The 13,116-nt window shown below is 36.7% G+C and overlaps 1 protein-coding gene across 1 annotated transcript in view; it reads right to left on the reverse strand.

Annotated features, from left to right (window-relative positions):
- The window catches only part of LOC107715451 (uncharacterized), a 53,703-nt gene that overhangs the window by 4,463 nt on the left and 36,124 nt on the right, over positions 1 to 13,116 (reverse strand). Inside the window, exons 16-26 of the mRNA XM_016521595.1 lie at positions 10,774 to 10,867; positions 10,641 to 10,687; positions 10,487 to 10,543; positions 9,205 to 9,672; positions 8,957 to 9,046; positions 6,133 to 6,273; positions 5,909 to 6,040; positions 1,803 to 1,956; positions 1,665 to 1,714; positions 615 to 728; positions 346 to 413 (exon numbers count right to left, since the gene is read on the reverse strand). Coding sequence (XP_016377081.1) covers positions 346 to 413; positions 615 to 728; positions 1,665 to 1,714; positions 1,803 to 1,956; positions 5,909 to 6,040; positions 6,133 to 6,273; positions 8,957 to 9,046; positions 9,205 to 9,672; positions 10,487 to 10,543; positions 10,641 to 10,687; positions 10,774 to 10,867 — 1,415 coding nt within the window. The remainder of the gene's footprint in view (positions 1 to 345; positions 414 to 614; positions 729 to 1,664; positions 1,715 to 1,802; positions 1,957 to 5,908; positions 6,041 to 6,132; positions 6,274 to 8,956; positions 9,047 to 9,204; positions 9,673 to 10,486; positions 10,544 to 10,640; positions 10,688 to 10,773; positions 10,868 to 13,116) is intronic.

The following is a 13,116-nucleotide window of genomic DNA, read 5'->3' on the forward strand; positions in this document are numbered from 1 at the left end:
TCTTCACATAAAAAATGGTTCTTTTAAGAACTGTTGACTGAAAGGTACTTTGGGGAACCAAAAATGGCTCTTCAATGGCATTACTGCAAAAACCCCTTTTAGGAGCCTTTAATATCGAGAGTGTCGGTGAATAAACATATTTAGATGGGCTTCCTATTTGCCATGCAAAAATGCAACATTCTCTGGTTGCATATCTTTTGATAAGGCTCAAATTGTTCCATAGTTTTAAGCAAACTGAGCAGATATAGGAATACATTTCCAAAGCATTACTTGATAAATGTGTGCTCATGTACCACAGTTTATGAGGAATGTGGCGGCACAGAGTCGAGAAAGGCAATTACTTACGATTTATCAGGCACATCTTGTTGTGTGGGGTCTGAGGAACTGCTGTTCTTAATGGTGTTCGCCTCACACTAAAAAAACAACAGTAGAATACAATCAAGTAGAAAAAACCTCAAGGTCTCATTTTGATGAATGGCTTTGGCCTCAAACGGTCACATTGATAAAATGCCACATGTAGGAAACTTAAAGATAAAGCATCATTAATTACATCTGGCTGTTGACAGGCTACAACATAACAGCTGACGAGGCAGTGCGCGTGAGATAGGACTCACCACCACAGGAAGTGGGCCAGCATTAGGGCCAGCGGCGGCTGGCGTCTGCCCGGGGATGTTCAGTAGATTAAACTTGGGAACTACAGCCACGCTGACTCTTCGTCTGGGCAAAGCCTTAGAGAGAAAAACACACACTCTCTGAAACTAAATACTTCATATGAACACATTTTATCTGTAGATAGTCACGTTCTCTGCCTCTCTGATCTGTGTTATGGATGTTATTGGTACAATATTAAAAAGACAGGGTTTTCTGTACCTTAGGTTCAGCAATCATATATTCACAGTAATAACCATATTTTTGGCAATATAGTGTTCTTGAGCTGGCTATATGATTCTCTGGAGATTAAAAGGTGTTTGATGGTTTTTTTGTATCATTATTAGATGTTTTCTAAAGAACCATAGAAGTAAAAGAAACCAAAATTTGTTGCTTTTAGTCCATGCTTGGGTTCAAGCTTTGAAGTCATCCACAAAACTTCAAATGTTTGGGGTCAGTGAGATTATTATTTATTTATTATTCACTGATAATAGCAAGGAATGTTTCCTGAGCACCAAAGCAGCATACTAGAATGATTTCTGAAGGATCATGTGACACTGAAGACTGGAGTAATGATGATGAAAATGCAGCTTTGCATCACAGGAATAAATAAATTTTTAAATTATATTCAAATAGAAAACAGTTATTTGAAATTGCAATAATATTTCACAATATTACTGTTTTACTGTATTTTTGATCAAATAAATGTAGCCTTGGTGAGCAGAAGAGACTAAAGTGTTCTTTAGAATGAAAATGTCCTTCCTAGAACTGACTTGCAACCAAATCTAATCATAAACTACAGGCTACTGGCTTTAAATACTTCCTATTTTAGTTTGGGGGGGCTACACTCATCAAACAATTTCAAGGGGTTTTTATAGAGGTAGTTCACCCCAAAATGAAAATTCTCCCATGATTTACTCATCCTCCACTTGTTCCAAACCTTTATGAGTTTCTTTCTTCTGTTGAACACAAAAGAAGATATTTTGAAAAATGTTGGCACACAGACTTGTGCCTACCTTTCCCATTTGCACAGACATGGATCTTGATGTACGTGGAACACCATCCTCTGTGCGAAACACATAAGTAAGAGATGAAACATAAGCAGGTATGTCTTGAAGGGGGGAAACAACTGTGGTTTTGATGTTTCAGTTTACCTCCAGTGTCCACTGAGCCCGCGTAACAGCGGCTGGAGTTTTGGCTGGCAACCTTCTTAAACTCCATCAGCTCAGCACGGTCCTTCTCATACGTCCTCTTCAGATTCTCCACATACTGCATCATCACCTCAGTGGCCTTGTTCATTCTCTTCTCCTGCAAAGGAGACAAAGCAAGAGTTACAAATGATCAGAGACCTCTAAACTTGAACTGATCATAATGTACAGTACCTCTAAAATCAGAGGGAAACAATCAAAACCAAAGGCCATTCCTAAAATCTGATTGGTTTAGTAGGGGACACAATATTAAAATAATTGGATTCTCTCATGAATAGTATTTGTGACGTGAAGTTTGCCCAGTAGATTCAATGTCACACACAACAGTCATTTCAGGCCAACAGAACTAGCAGGTTGCATCTACTATGCAAAAGTAGATTTAAACTGCATTTGTTGTTAAAAGAAACATGATGAGTATTCGGGATATTAATAAGAGTATCATTCTAAGGCAGCAGCAACAACAACTTCAAAAATATATGTATCATCAGTCATTATTAAATTATGGGATGCAAGAGCAAAGCATGGTAAACTGAGGTAATGATACTTGCAGTGAACCCATGCAGGGCCTATTATTAATAGTGCCGCCACTAGCAACAGACATACCACTGAGTCCTTCTCTGTTCACTTGGTTTACTTTGGCTTGCACATTAACCTAAGGGCAGGCATGACACTTAGCTAAATCTATCACAAACATATTTTATCTTCTGGACAATAAACATTCCCATCTAGTGCCCCCTCTGCTGCACCAAGACTGTTTTCTCATGAAAACATGAAGAGCACTTGAAATGGGGGGCCAAGAGAGACTCTCATATTAGCGTAATTTCAGCAAAATGTAGCGTGCAAAAAGATCTATTGCCCATTTCAATATCTCACACATGTAGGGATTTCTAGTACATAAACGGACACTGCTATGCCCCTATCAGCCATCGTGAGGTTTGCTAATCACCCCAGCACATGACTCCAATATTCTGGGTCGACTTCCTGCCAGTCTTGTCGTCATCTACTCAGAGGAGTGATTAAAGACTAATCCAATCAAGAGACAACAAAGCTTTCTTGGTATCTGTAGGGCTCGTTCAGGGGGGCCCCAAGTACAGTGAAGAGATTTTGGGTCACACTTAATTTTAAGGTCCAAATTTCGCTATTAACAAACTATTAACTACGAATTTTGCATCAATAAACTCCTAATTTGCTGCTTAGTATTAATTAGTAAGGTAGTTGTTAAGTTTAGGTATTGGGTAGGATTAGGGATGTAGAATATGGTCATGTAGAATAAATGCTTCATAAGTACTAATAAACAGCCAATATGTTAACAATAGACATGCTAATAAGCAACTAGTTAATAGTGAGATTTGGTCCCTATTCTAAAGTGTTACCATTTATATATAATATATAAATATATATTGTATAATGTCTTTGATTACTTAATTTTAGGGAATTAATTATTATTAATTCATTCAGAAACGTTTATTAAATTGATGCTGTAACCAGGGCCGCTCAGGCATTGCATTAGTGCCTATGCTCGCTCGTTCAGGGGGGCCCCAAGTACAGTGAAGAGATTTTGGGTCACACTTAATTTTAAGGTCCAAATTTCGCTATTAACAAACTATTAACTACGAATTTTGCATCAATAAACTCCTAATTTGCTGCTTAGTAATAATTAGTAAGGTAGTTGTTAAGTTTAGGTATTGGGTAGGATTAGGGATGTAGAATATGGTCATGTAGAATAAATGCTTCATAAGTACTAATAAACAGCCAATATGTTAACAATAGACATGCTAAGAAGCAACTAGTTAATAGTGAGATTTGGTCCCTATACTATAGTGTTACCTATTTTTGTTATACAATGTGCTACCTAAAACAGCAAAAGAACCAAAACCCCAAAAGACATTGAGCAAATAAATATAACAAACAATAGGATAAAAAAGATAAACTATTTGCATGTTTCCACCTTTTTTGTTTATGGAAAGCATGCTTTCCTTCCCCCGCTCTCTCTCTCACAAATGCACGCATACAGTGAGTACACCAGGGCTAGTCAACTCCTGCTCTGTGAATTTATCAATAAAATAGTTTCGCAGCTGAAAAGCTACATGACATTTCTCAGTCGCGTGGTGGTAACGTTACTGTTCTTGAAGCAGTTAACCTATCTCTCTCTCGCTTATAACTGCATTAGACTGCATTAATAACTGCATTAGCCTGAATATCAATGGCTCAAGCCTCCGTTGACTTTTTAGTATTAGCAACGGAAGGTTTGGGATGAGGTGCGTAAGAAATTAGTTCAACACACACAAGTTTTCAGGACAGAAACATGACAAATGTCTTGAAATAAAACATCTGAACAATGTCTTGAGGCAGTGGTGCCTGTAGTTGTACGGCAGGTCGGAGTAATAGGCGTGGCAAAAGGTGAATGCTACAACAGAAACTAACCCCTAACCAATTAGAAAGACCTTTATCCACAACCCCTACCTTTCGGAATGCCCTAATCTTTAGCCACGCCCACTGCTCCAGACTGCAGTTATCCCTTCTTGGTACCATAAGCGCTCCGACTGCGATATGAGCAGATCTAAATGTAATGCCACAATCAACACTTTTAATTTTCACTTTACTTGCAACAGTTATTCTCTGTTCTAATAGATTTAGTTTAAAGGGTTAGTTCACCCAAAAATGAAAATTCTGTCATTAATTACTCGATTCAATAACGACTTTATTCAACAATTCGTCTCCTCCGCGTCACCCTGGTGCCACTTTGGACAATATCCACTGAACGGTTTAGAACGACACGAGGGTGAGTAATTAATGACAGAATTTTCATTTTTGGGAACGTAAACAGCGTATGCTATTCTGTGTCAGCTGCGTCATGCGACTACGTTGTTTACGCTTTGATTTGAACGAAAACAACATATCCGCGTGACACAGTGGATATTCTCCAAAATGGCACCAGGGTGACGTGGAGGAGACGAATTGTTGAATAAAGTCGTTATTTTTGTTTTCTTTGAGTACAAAAAGTATTCTCGTAGCTTCGTAAAAATTATGGTTGAACCCCTGATGTCACATGGATTATTTTACCGATCTCCTTGCTACGTTTCTGGACGTTGATCGTGTAAGGACCCTTGCTGTCTATGGGAGACCCTGGAGTTGGTTCACCCTCCACCTATGCTGAATTTTCTGAAGTGGTTTCTCAGTCAGTAAAACAAACAAGAACACGGAGACCAAACTGTGCTGGATGAAGTGGACAATCAACTACAAACAACTGAAACAAAAGACTACGTTTTGAAAGTTAACTTTAAAAATTTCAGCTGAGTCCTGTGAATAAGCGGCCGTTCTTGGATTTTGTGTCCACTCGTGCTGTTTTTCAGTTGTTTTCCTATGTGAATGCAATGGATGTCTTTGACCATTCTGAAACAAAGCCTGCATCTTTCCAACTGTAACAGCATGTATATGTGATGATTATATTAGCCATGAACTTAAAGCGGTCATATGACGTTGCTAAAAAAGAACATTATTTTGTGTATTTCGAGTCTAAACTTTTATAAAGAATATCTTTTTGGTTTGAGACTTTAGTGTTTGCAACTTTAGGGATCTTATCTATTCACAAACAGCTTGTAACACTCCAAAGGGAAAGGAAAACTTGAAATCGCATCATATGACCCCTTTAAAAAAAATGATTAAACACACTTGCTACAGCGTTATAGCGTTTTGAGTTTTGCCGCTGTGGTAGAAAGGCACTGTAAAGGGTGCTGTCACATTTACCATTGTGGGGCTCATTCACAGATGAAATCCAGTCATTTGAATAGGAATCCACACAATTGGAAACATCTTGTGAGGGCAAATGATTTCACCATGCAGATTTTGCATTTGAGTTCAGTTGTTCAATTTACTTTTGACCAACAGAAACCGCTTGGTTTGGAAGTGATTTCTGTGCTTCATACATCGCTACACTATTGACAATGAGTTTTTTTGTTTGTGAAATTTCACTAAAATTTCCATAATGTGACCCTGACGCACCTTTAGTAGTTGACAAAGAGGTTATGATGAAGTTATAACATGCATCTCACCTGCCGCACAGCTCCCACCATTTCAGCCCTGCTGGAGAGGCGGTTGGTCAGGCGGTACAATACGGCGATCGTTTCTAAGAGATGCTGGTAAAACTCCCGCTGCTCGATGTTCTGCCACAGTGACACAGTGTTCTGAAATGGGACACCAACAACAATTCCAGTTATATTCCAGTTTATTCCCAACATGTGTGTGTGTCTGTGGGCTGTTTACATTGGGGTCTGACCTTGAGAGTGCTTTTAAACTCTTCCAGTTCCTTCTCAGCATTTTCCTCAGTCAGGCTGCGCTCTCTTTCCGCCTGTTTCAGCCGCGACTCCAGCGTGTAATTGTCATTGCGGAATGCCAGGGACAGCTGCACAAAGGCGTTCTGCAGGAGAAGACAAGATGCATCAATTCACTGTGAAAGTATTTGTCATTGTGAAAACACTTGAATCCAGCAGTTTTCACCAAAAGTCAATAAACCTTGGGCACAGTGGAAAAGATCATAAAAATTATAGGGAAATGTAGTTACTTTACTTAAGTGTCATTCTCAGGACAGTGCTACGTATGAGATAAATAAAAGGATACTTAATTTAGTCACATTCATTGTTTCATTTGATTGTCTAGTTTGTAATGCAAGATTTTTAACACAATATTGATTTTGTTTTAATGATTTTGCATGCTCTCATTTATTACCTTTGCATTTTACATTTACATTTAGACATTTAGCAGACGCTTTTATCCAAAGAAAGACACTTTTATCATATTTTGTCCAAGAACTGAGCCCTGAGGCACCCCAGTAGTTAGATGTTGTGACTTGGACACCTCACCTCTCCAAGATGTCTTGAAGGACCTATCTGAGAGATAAGACTCAAACCGCTGGAGCGTGGTTCCTGAGATGCCCTTTGCCAATAGGGTTGACAGGAGGATCTGGTGGTTAACCGTGTCAAAAGCAGCGGACAGACCCAGCAAGATTTTTAAAGATTAAAGAGTAAAAATCATCCAAAATAAAAATGTTTAGAAAAAAATATATTTTGAATGATATTGAAACACCATGCTTCCACTGTCAGACTCTGCTGCTTTTCATTACATGTTACATTTTCTGAAAAAACAAAACTGAATTCATTCTTTATAAATGAACGAATGAATGAATGGTTTGGTGCATTGATATTTGCTGGGCTGTAACCATTGGAGGTAATACTAATGATAATAGGAAACAAACACTATTCAGATACAAATGTCACAATGACCTGAGAATGAGATAAAAAGAAATCTGATTTAGGATTTAAAATATAATAGTTATCATGGGAAATACATTCTTTTAATGTTTTTGAAAAAAAAAAAAGTCTCCTATGCTCACCAAGGCTGCATTTATTATATACAGTAAAGATAGTAATATTGTGAAATTTTATTACAATTTAAAATAATTGTTTTCTATTTTAATATATTTTCAAAATGCAATTTATTTAGACATGACAGATAAACAACTTGACATGCTTTTGAGAACACTCTGGGTCTAACCGGAGCAAGACTGAGGAAAGCAGCAATATTAAGATAACTTTACTGTCAGGATCAAAGAGCGCAGCGGCAGTACAGCCAGTATTGTCTGAATATTAGAGAGGAAAATACGTCCAGCCCTTGACCCTCACTAGCGTCATCCTGGGAGCAGACTGTATTGACAAAGGCATGTTTGTTTCCTCACAGGGGACAGGAACTCACTAAAACCCATCAAATTGCCATGTCCTAAGCCAGGCTCAACAGCACAGACAAGAATGGCCTTCGTGGACATATCAAAACCGCCTTATTCTGGAAAACACTACTGAACTAGAGCAGATATGATGCAGATTCATACACAACTGGACTGATTTTTTCTTGATTATATATGAGACCAAAATTAACAAGGGCCAAATACAAGTAAAATTGCTGAATAATAAAATTATTGTCATAAAGACATTTTTTAAATTAAAAAAAAAAAGCTAAACACAATTATACAATTATGTTAAACTCACTATTTCAACTGTTAAGAAACAAACAAAAAAAGTGTTCTTTGCACAAAGCACAAGAATGCATGAAACGTTCAGACTGCATTATAAAATCACTACATAAATATATAAAAATTTGAATCATTAAATTATTTTAAATTATGCTATTTATACAGTTATATATGTGTGTGTGTGTGTGTGTGTGTGTGTATATCATCAGGATAATTGGTTCACCGATTCATTCAAAATGTGGATTCATTCAGAAAATGTGCGTTGCTTGGAGATGCACAACAGATTTGATGTGGCTTTAATAGGTAATATTTGCGTCGGCAAAACTGAGCAACAGACAATATTGTGTTTAAAATATAACACAATATTAACTTCTTATTTACTGAACAGTTATATAAAATCACAACAGCACTCGTGTGATATTGCTCTCAGATGCTTTTAAATCTTTGTTTGTTTTGTTCAAACTGAGGGACGAATCAAAATGAGTGTTAACACAGATACAGTGCCACAGATGCTGTCGAAAGAGTTCAACTTGAGGCAGTGTTGATTTAGTATTTTTTTTTTCCTATTTATTTGCTGTTTTCATTTTAATTTGAACATTTTAGTGATTCTGTTGTGTTTTATCATTTTTATTCAATTCGTCTCTATGCTAGCTAACTACCTGAAATAAAACAAGTTTAAGTTTTTTAATATTTTATTTTATTTTAGTCTACGTTTATCTTAAGTAACATGATTTTTTATGGTTTTATTTTTAGTTTTAATTTTAGTTTTAATTAACAACAGTAACCCTGAGTGCTGTTAAAGAAATGTTCTGTCGAAGAGCAGAACAACACTTTAATGATTCCATTACTTTTCACCCAAAAATGAAAATTCTGTCATCATTTACTCACTCTCATGTCATTCCGAAGACTGTATGACTTACTTTCTTCTGTGGAACACAAACGAAGTTATCTGGATTGACTTGAGGGTGAGTAAATTATTGTAAAATGTTCATTTTTGGATGAACTATCTCTTCAAGTCAACATTATTTAAAATAAGCTGCAATAAGCTTATGCACAGACTGAAACAAGATGATCACACTGAGTTCATACCTCGTTCCTGCTCGGTCGTTTCACTCAGGTCAGGAAGCTTTGGGCTGGAGATGCTCTGGTTACGCATCAGTTTGTGCTCCTATGGAATGAAAACCGTAGTGATTTTACTAAATCGGGGACATAACATTCCCTTTACTCTGCCAACTGGGCTCAAATCTCAGAGAAAGCCATAAAAGGAACATTTAACCTACTAACACAGCATGGTTACTAGGATGGCCAAAGACAACAAAGGATTACCTCGCGCAATTTAGACAGTTTCTGAACGTTCCCAGGTGGCACAGGGAAGTCCTTGTACCCAGAGGACTTAAAAAGAGACTCCCTTGATTTGTCTGAAAGACTGTCCTCCCCTTTAGGAGCTGCATTCCTCATGTTTATGGAGCCTACCGTGTCCCAGGAGACGGCTCTCATCAGAGGAGGAAAGGCCCCTATTGTTTTGATTTCGGCCGTGCACGGGGCTTGCTGTGTGGGTGGCCGGGGGACGGGTTTGGCTACCCCTGTGATGCCACAGCCAGAAGTCTCCTCCTTTTTCTGGGCTGCGTGTTCAGAGTTTTTCCCCTTGTCTGCTGGTCCATGATGGTCTGGCTTCTCCTTCTGAACCACAGCAGGATCTCTGGCTGGTACAGCGGTGGAATAACGCACGGTTAAAGGTCCTGAGGACACCTTTCGCTTGTCACTGGGCATCCAATCTACTAGCCTCGTGAAGGTCTGAGGAAGAACAAGAACAAGAATATGAGTTTAATGATTAAGAGAAAGAACAAGTGCAATAAAGCGGTCAGTATCACTTTTCAATACAGTTCAGTTTATAACATCAGTCTTATGCATTAAAGCATGAAATAAAATCAAGCATATATTTATCTAGGCTACTGTTAATTAATATAATGTAAAATATGTTTTATATTTTATACATTGTTTTGTGTATATATTAAATACATGAATTAATATAATATTAAATAATGTTTATTAAAAATACACACACACACACACACACACACCAAATAATTATGAATTTAAATATAAATATGTACTCAAGTCCTACTTAAGTGGGTCAAAAAAGCACTCTAAATTTCAGCTAATATAAATATAAATTTATAATAAATAAATCAGCTATCTAATACAAATTTAAACTATAATACATTTTAATTTCATTGCAATTAACATACATGTAAGTGTCTGAAAACATTACATTCACTTCAAACTTAAGTATATTCTTTAAAAGTATTTCATTTCCATAAAAATATATATAAATACTTTTTTTTTTCTAAAGTGTACTTTTCACAAAAGACCTGATCATTTCGGTCCAACAGTTTAAACATGAGAAGAGAAATGATGATCAACTACATTGTGACTGTTTTTGGTGCAAAAAACAACAACATTCTAAGTAAAAATAAAAGGAAAAAATAATAATATGGCCACTTTAACATAAAATTCACACACATCTGATTGTGTTTTAATATCGGAAACACTGAAGAAGGAAGATTACAGCGAGAAGAGCAGAAGATATAACATTTGTTACACAAACCTCCTGCTCTGGCTTACTCGTGTCCCCTTGGTCATGAGTAGATGGTACCTCCAGATGCTAAACACATACACAAACACAAACAATCCAATATTTATCATCACCAGGAGGACACAACATCAACACTATACAGAAGGGAATCTGAAGTGGCGCTCACCTTAGCTATGGAGGGACTTGCTGGAGGAGTTGTGGTGACCTCAGGACCTGGTGGAGAAACAAATCCATTTAGCTTAGGTCAACCACGGCAGGGATCTCTGCAGGCAAATGTGACTGAAAGCACAGCATGGTACCTAGCTGTGAGGGTGAGGAGAGGGAACTGCTTCTGGATGGTCGGGGGGAGGAGCATGGCGTTGGGTTCGGGGAGAGAGCTGTAACCCAAAGACACTGTTACCCATTTTTTGGACACACACTGACTATCAGGGTTTCAAAGTTAGGATATCACTTTGCTTTATCTCTCATCGGCCTGTGGATATACTCAAGTCAGTAAGCTGAAGCTGGTGTGCAGGATAAAGGAGGATTTGACTGGTGCACAGGTCATTTGAGGACATGCGGACATGTACATGATGGTACAGTCCGATAAGAAAGGAAGTCGCAAAGGCTAAAAATAAACAAGCTGCTTCTGAAATAAACATTTCAAGATCGCAACAGAAACAATAGCATTCACCACTTGAAAGAAGTTCTTCTTCATTATTAACATGATTGGAAAGATAGTTAACAAAATGTGACATGCTGTGAGTTACCACAGACAATAATTTAGAGAAAAAATGGTTTATTTTGTTTACAGTACTGCACTTACAATGGAAGTCTTACTGGGATAAACGATAAAAAATAGAGATCTCAAGCTACAGAACAAGACTTAAACAATGTTACCATGAGACAATCTTTAAATTCCTGTCAAGATCATGCAAAGCTTGTAAGCCCTGTAACTTTCACATATGTGACCCTGGACCACAAAACCAGTCATAAGGGTCAATTTTTGAATAAATAAGCTTTCCATTGATGTATTGTTTGTTATGATAGGACAATATTTGGCCGAGATTCAACTATTTGAAAATCTGGAATCTGAGGGTGCAAAAAAAATCTAAATATATAAGACGTGTTATACAAATTCAGCGGTACATCAATGGTTCTCAACCTGTTTCACTCAAAGACGAAGAAGTCTCCCCAAACAGGCTAAAATATTTCTTATAATTTAGCTGTAATGTAAGACAAAGCTTCTTGTTTTTTTGTTTTTTTTTTAATCTGTAACATTTAATCTGTAACATAGTAGAATGTCTGAAGCGGACTATCAAAATAAAGTGTTACCTAACATTTTTATTAACATAAACTGGGAGATGTATTAAATGAACCGACCACAATTCATTTTGTGATTCCAGAAGTTTCAGGAAGTGAACAAAAGTCGAGGGGAAAAATGTAAAAAAGCTATATGATTACGATTTACATATTTTTACATTACATTTTTTTCATCATTAAGAAATCTAATTAACTTTCATATATGAGATTGTATTAATTTAATCAAATAAATATATTTTTTAATTTTAAATGATTTTTAATTAAATTACGTTCAAATTTAAGCTTTCTTTTAAGCCTCCCTACATTTCAAGAACTACAGTATATGTTCAATAAAAACAGTTCGAGTTCTTAAGGGGAAAAAATTGTTGCAGTTTAAAATGTTTCATTACATTTTAAGCATTATAATTAAGTTAGATTATTTTAATACATGAATTTGTATTCATTTAAATATATAAATAAATAAACTGTTTGTTAAAGTGTTTTATGCTTAAACCTAGTGCTGGGCGGTATACCGGTTCATACCGAATACCAGTGTTTATTTTTGAATTCTTCTGACGATCCTCTTCAGATAACTGCAGCTCAGGAAGCTGATCCTTCACCAGGTCTATCACGTGCCCATCATCATCTCAAACACAAATACACACACACAACCTAAACACAGCTGTAATACACACCAACCTGCCAACTCATCTCAAAGGAGGAAGAAAGTAAACAGAAATCAAAGTGAAAACAACAATGGTATTTTAAGCTTTCCCTCCTGCAGCCTTCCATAATGCATTACTTTAATGCTTTAACCAAATGTAAACACATTAAGTTACATGATTTTTATCTTATAATATGCCATTTGAAAACAAATGTCTCTAAATACTAAATAAATATCTAAAGCAGTAAATTTTCACATTGGAGTGTGTAGTTGAACGTACCCACTGCGCACTGGCTGGCTGTAATGTTTTTGGTCACATTCTTGGAGAGCAGTAAGGCTGTGGGTCTTACATTTTTAAAACGGACACTTTTACTTTGCAGAGTTCTAAATATGTTGGTGCTAAATATCCACATTCAGGCATGATAATAAATCATTAAAGGTATTATCATTAAAGGCTTGTCATCATTTATCTCATATTGTTCCAAACCTGTATGATTTTTTCTTCTTCTGTTGAACAGAAAACAATCTATTTTGAAGAACATGGTAACCATACAGTTGCTGGTAGACATTGACTTCCAATAGTATGGAAGTCAAAGGCTACCAGCAACTGTTTGGTTTTTGGGTGATTTCATTTTTGGGTGAACTATTCCTTTAAGAAACACACACCCTGCAACAAAAAACTAATTCTTAGAGCAAA

Source organism: Sinocyclocheilus rhinocerous, unplaced genomic scaffold (assembly GCF_001515625.1).
Source record: "Sinocyclocheilus rhinocerous isolate Xijiao unplaced genomic scaffold, SAMN03320098_v1.1 scaffold539, whole genome shotgun sequence".
NCBI lineage: Eukaryota > Metazoa > Chordata > Actinopteri > Cypriniformes > Cyprinidae > Sinocyclocheilus > Sinocyclocheilus rhinocerous.